General features: G+C 37.8%; 1 protein-coding gene across 1 annotated transcript in view; it reads right to left on the reverse strand.

Annotated features, from left to right (window-relative positions):
• The window catches only part of LOC111142236 (otogelin like), a 129,080-nt gene extending 123,578 nt beyond the window's left edge, over nucleotides 1-5,502 (reverse strand). Inside the window, exons 1-3 of the mRNA XM_022495278.1 lie at nucleotides 5,454-5,502; nucleotides 4,339-4,378; nucleotides 3,340-3,388 (exon numbers count right to left, since the gene is read on the reverse strand). Coding sequence (XP_022350986.1) covers nucleotides 3,340-3,388; nucleotides 4,339-4,378; nucleotides 5,454-5,502 — 138 coding nt within the window. The remainder of the gene's footprint in view (nucleotides 1-3,339; nucleotides 3,389-4,338; nucleotides 4,379-5,453) is intronic.
• Between the last annotated feature and the right edge of the window lie 498 nt (nucleotides 5,503-6,000).

Below are 6,000 nucleotides of genomic sequence, written 5' to 3' on the forward strand. Positions count from 1 at the left end.
TTTCCACACACAGAGTTTTATTTTAGTATTGTCCAGCAAAGTACTTTTTCTTTCAATAGCCAAACCTGCTCCAAGTCCGAGAAGAGGACTTCCACACTCTCTCTCAACTTCGACACTCCTTTCTAAACTCCTTGCTTGATACTATGCCTCCAAGTTCACTGTTTCCTGTTCTTATTTCTCCCAGGTTTCATCCTCACTGCTCAATCCCTCCTTTCTGCTTTTGCCTCTGTCTTCAAATTAAGTTAAACTCACAACAGTCTCTGACTTTGATTCCCCAAGACAGCAAATATTATCCTGCCTGTAGCCATCTTGTTTCCAACTGCCTACCTCTAGCACAGCCACCAATAATCCTGGGCACCAAAATCTGACCTCAGCTCCAGTGAATTATCTGCGATGCTCACTAAAAGTGTACAGTGGCTTCAACTCTGCCTCATACAGGCTTATAACCTTGAATAAATTGTTTAACCTATGTAGCCTCAGTTGCCAATCTATAAAATGGAATAAGAGCAGAATTGTATTCAATGAAATGGAGGGAGTAAAGCCCCAATAGTAGAGCTGGGCACACAACAAGGGTTGTAAATGTTACCTAATTTAATTATTAGGCAAAAACTGAATACTTCAGACAAGAATAGACCAAGGCTAGAAATATAATTTTTTGACCCAACTCAGGCTACACCTCCATGGAAAGGACAACTGCTCAACATACCAGCCTTCTGGCCACAGAAGCATCCTAGTTACCTTGGCAACCTAATGACCACATGTTTTGTGCATCATTCCACATTTCACCAATACTAACACAAGACCCATACATAGCTTTTATTTTTTTAACTAACCTGAACTCATAATGGCATCTTACATTTATAATTGGGAACACTTTTGTTGTTGAGTCATATAAATAATGGCAATTAATGGCATCTTAGATACAATGAACAAGCTGCACAGAAATAGTTTCTTTACTCGCCTACCTACACGAGGCATTGAGTATCTAGGCAATAAGCACCGTTATTCATTTTATGTCTCTAGTGCCGTCTCTTGAATGTCGTCAACAAATACCAACTGAGTTGAATTTAGGCATTATTCAAATAGAAATGATCTGCCTGCCAAGCCTGTTCAGAACCGTGACTATAAAAGATTCTGTTGAATCTCCCTCTGCATCCTCTCAGCCCACCTGCATCTGGGTTTCTGTGCACATCAAGACCCTTCAGCTTCAAGCACTGGTTTCTTTCTGTTTCTGCCTCAGGGCAAAATCCAAGTAGGAGAGACCACAGAAAACACCTCCCTGGGGATAGAAGGTCTCCCAAAGGCCACACCTCAACTAAGGAGAGACAGGAATCAGATAAGTACGGGCAACTTGCCCCATCCCTTGGAGAAACAATTCCACAACTCATTCTACACAGCTCCTCAGGGGACCTCCCCACCAAGACTGAGCCCCTCCTTAACATACTCTATAAGATTTGCTCCCCTCCTGGTCTCACTTTTCTATCCCCCACCAAATAAATTAGCTGCACCTTAGTCTGCCTGAGCACCTGCTTTTAGGAGACAAATTTTGAAATGTAACACAAATCCAAAAGAATTCCAGGCAGTGGGTGCCTACATTCACATAATCGATAAAAAGGTGTCAGCCCATTCTTCCTCCTTGCTGATAACATCTCCACAGGACGGTGAGAAGCACAGAGAAACCGTCTCTAGATGAGAAACCTAGAGAAAAATTTGTGTGGCACAGAAATACACCACAGGCAGGGGTCTGTGTCTCCCCTTTCTTGGCTCATTGTGCATCTCATTGACAGCATATCTGAATCCTTACTTGCGCAGATATCTCTCCACCAATGCTCCGTCTTCCTAGAGTAGGAGTCATGAATCAGTGGACAAGAATGGCCTTATGACAGATGAGATTTCAATCCTAAACAGTGCAGTGTGAGATTATGACCTCACTGCTTTTCTTCTTCAGTGTTTCTTCTTTTAAAGCTTGTTCAGATATTACATAATGTTGGTGCATGTTCTCTAGCTGCAGGACATTGAGGAGCCGGTGTAGGTGGCCTGTTCTTCATTCTCTCTAAAAGGGAACTCAGGACAAGGTAAGTGTGTTCCTCACCTACTAACCAAAGGTACCTCTGTTGGGGTAAATGAGACAAATTCTAGAAATATCTAAATGGACAAGAGTATAACCCCATCCAGAGGTCACTTTATGTGACAACTTTGGGGTATATTTCACAGATTTTGACACTGGTGGGCTCGCCAAAATGCAGTTTCTTCAAAATTGGATTTTCTACTGAGTCATGCTGATGTCTTCTTGTGGATAACATGGTCAACTGACAAACATGTAGTTAAATTTCTCAGAGAAAAGCCATTTTAACCACTTCACATGATACCTAAGTACTTACGTACACAAAATACTTTTTAAGGAAAATTTTTAAAAAGTGTTTCCATTCCAGGCTTTTGCCCTTCCAAGTAAAAAAAAAAAAAAAAACTCTATTGTGATAAGAATAAATTAGTTCTGTCCTCTAAACTGTCAAATCCATCTTCATTTCTCTTTAATTAACACCAAAAATATAAAAATTCAGGCTTTTACCAGAAAGTACTAGCAGAATGGATTGCAGTTCAGGATTTGACAAAGACCTCCTTAAATACATAAGCCATTTGTTATATAAATACCCAAATCACATTACTTGCCCACACGCGTCTTTAAGTTAGGATTCTCTATTTTCCTAACTGTTTTTTACAGAGAAATATATTTTTTAAACCACCTCTTTGAACATTCTAATCAGAGTTTGGAAATATTGCAATTATGTTATCCAACATCCCTTATGGAAGGGGACCTGGCCAAAAGGGCCTTCTTGGATTCAGGGCTACACATCTCTCCAAAAATAAAGATTGCCTCCCCCAAAGTGTCTCTCATTGAGATTTGTCAGACACTAACAGAGCTGTCTGTCAGGACACCAGGCCACCTTCGACACCCTTTTGCACCATATATACCTTTCTCTGCCCCTTTTTACTTGTGTTTGTTCGACTGTCATTGCTCTGATATTGCGCTTAATTTTTAAAACAATTAAAAATTTCTGGCAAGTCGATGAGACTGAATCTCCCACACACACTGTGAACCTATCGGTAGGTAACGGAGGTGAACAGCAAAAAAACACTCGAGAGAACAAGTCAATGTGAACGGAGCATGGATTTGAGGGTTGCAGAGAAGCAGTGGAGAAGTTACTCTGCCTCTTCTCCTTCCTGTCTTGTTTTTAGCATTTATTCCCCTTCACAAAGGCCTCATTGTTGAAGTGACAGCAGAGTCCCAAAGCAGAATGGATTATTTCTCTGCCTCTCTCCATCAGAGGCATAACCTACCTGTGCTGCTAAAAGAGCTCTTTTCTGTCGATTTTCATTAAACCCGTTTCTGGAAGAAAACAAAAAGAACTTGTATAGTCAAAGGCCCCTAGGCAACCTGAACAAGTCTTTCCCAGGAGAGAGCTGATGTTTTCCTCCTGATTTCCATCACTTTATCAAAGAGGTCTTTCTTGGTTTAACATTTAAAAGGTCCCCCTCCCCTCTTGGAGGGGTTACGTTTGGGTGGTGGTGCTGTCTCATTTTACAAAATTCAAGAGTGTCCCCAGATCTCTCCAATCTCTGATGTACACTGAATTTTAGGAAGGAACTTCAAGACAAAGAAATAAACAAAATCTTGTAATATTGTAGCACTGACACACACGGTATTTTCTCCACATGACTTCATAAAACTGCTGAGGTACGTATTTGCCAGGAGCACATAAACTTTTTCCAAACATAATACTTCTCTCCCTTTCCATGTCATAAAGCACAGATTAACGTTAATGTGAATAAGCACATCAAATTGTGATCTATCAAAATCAAATGATGAGTGGAATTCTGCTTTTCATTAAGCAGATCAGTCCAAAAATGATTTTCATTATTTAGTGCTAAAACAATTTTATTGTTTTATCATCAAAAATTGCTTTATGTTTAGATATAGCACATTTATAATAAACAATGTATATTAATAATAACAATATAAAAGGGGAGATTACCCAACATAACATCTTTATAAATCACTGAAGTGAAATTAACATCTCCTTAGTATCTATAGTCATTGGACACCACCAAGAACTCATTTTGAAATTAAACTAAAAAGAAAGATTTTTTTCTTCATAAATAGGGAAATGAATGGCTGATAATTTTTAATTTTTGGAACTGCTTTTAAAGAACACATCTCATGCCTTTACTTTGTAAAATATCTATTTTTTTTCAAAAGCAGATACATTTATCTGCTGAGCTATGTTCATTCCCATTAACCTTATGTTTTAGAGGACAGAAAGAACAAGAAACACTTACTTTGATACTTTCGTCAAGATGGATGATCCACAAATATATCCTGCCAGAGATAAATATGTAGAGATAAGAATGGGGAAAAAATTATTCAAATATCTTGGTCTCATGCTCTGGTTATTAAACAGATCATTTTAACCTAGATTCTAAAATATAGACTGAATTCTGCTATGAGTTAGTTTGCATTTCCTAGTGGATTTTGAGCAGCCAATTCCCTGTGAGACATTAGAGGGACTGTTGATCTGGATAGAAGGAACAGGGTACCTAGATCCACAGAGACATAATACAGTGGAAGGAGCACTAAAATTGGAGTCAGAGATCCAAGTTTTAGTCTCAGTCCTACCATTTAGTAAATGCCAAGGTTAAGCAAGCTAGCAAACACATCAAAAAAATGATGGTGGTGGACAAGTGCATCTTGAAACTCCCCTCCAGTTCTCAATGCTCTATGACATTTTCTCCTTGGAATTTCAGTCACTACAAGGACTGGAAGATGGTGTCCATGACCTCACTAGTCTTCCATTTCAGTAATTTCTCCCACTTCCCCTATAAGCTCCAAAATATACAGCTCTTTTCAGGGATTAAAAACTAACAAGTGAATGTAAATAAATGCTTTCCCCATGAGAATATTTTATAAACATTAATTTAAAAATAAAATTGCCGTCAAAAATAACTGAAAACAATTCTTAGCCCTAAAAAAATAAAGCCCTTCTTACAAGCAAGTTTTTACCATTCTCCTTTCAGTTCATGCATGAAGAAAGTTTAAGTACTCAATTTCTCTTAATTTATTATAAAATTCAAATGTTTAAATTATACAGAAAACTACTATAAATCATCTTTTAGAAAAGAAAAAATTAGAATCAGAGTTTCTTCCAGTATAGTTGCCTAGCATGATAAAATCCGAATTTTAAGATTTGAAGACTCAAAAAATGAAAACCAAAGTCCCAAATCATCTACCTTACTACGAATTTTCAAAAAGGTGATCCATGTGTCATTTAGTATATATCCCTTCTAATGACTCCAAAGTGCTCTTCTTATCAGTTGCAAGAGAGACTAAAATACAATAAAATCTTTTAAAATAAATAAATAAATAAATAAGGTTAGAATTTCATATAGGTTCTTACCTTGTAATGAAAACAGTATATGAAGCAAGAATACACTCCGAGGTATCATTAAATTGAGTTTCCTCACAATGTTCATTTCAGTGGAGCCTTTCTCCCTGAAATGCAACCAGATTGTTGGTCTTTACTATGATGGCATCTTAGGAGTACGTGTATGTGTAGAGGGCTTAAATTCTTATAAATATAGCTTCGTAGTAAAGCAATTCGAAAAGAAATTCCAGTCTTTCTAACTACATACAGCATCTGAAGCTTTACAGGTTGCCCGCAAGCCTTTGGCTGAGTGTCTCATTAGTGATGCATGGCAGCTGCCTACCTAAGCCCGGATCAGTTACACCCTACCCCACTCCTGCACATCACACACCTTTTTAGTCTATACTAGCCCTTTACAACGTCTAGAGACAGCAGCATCCAAAATACAAAAAACCTGTTGTTATCTCCTAATGTCACAGAAGAGAACCATTATTGCTAATTGTTGGTATATTATCTGTGTTTTATTTATAAAATAATTACCTGTTTTTTGAAAAACGGTGAAATAAAATCCTGTCAATCA

Source organism: Enhydra lutris, unplaced genomic scaffold (assembly GCF_002288905.1).
Source record: "Enhydra lutris kenyoni isolate GAN:26980312 unplaced genomic scaffold, ASM228890v2 scaffoldscaffold7, whole genome shotgun sequence".
NCBI lineage: Eukaryota > Metazoa > Chordata > Mammalia > Carnivora > Mustelidae > Enhydra > Enhydra lutris.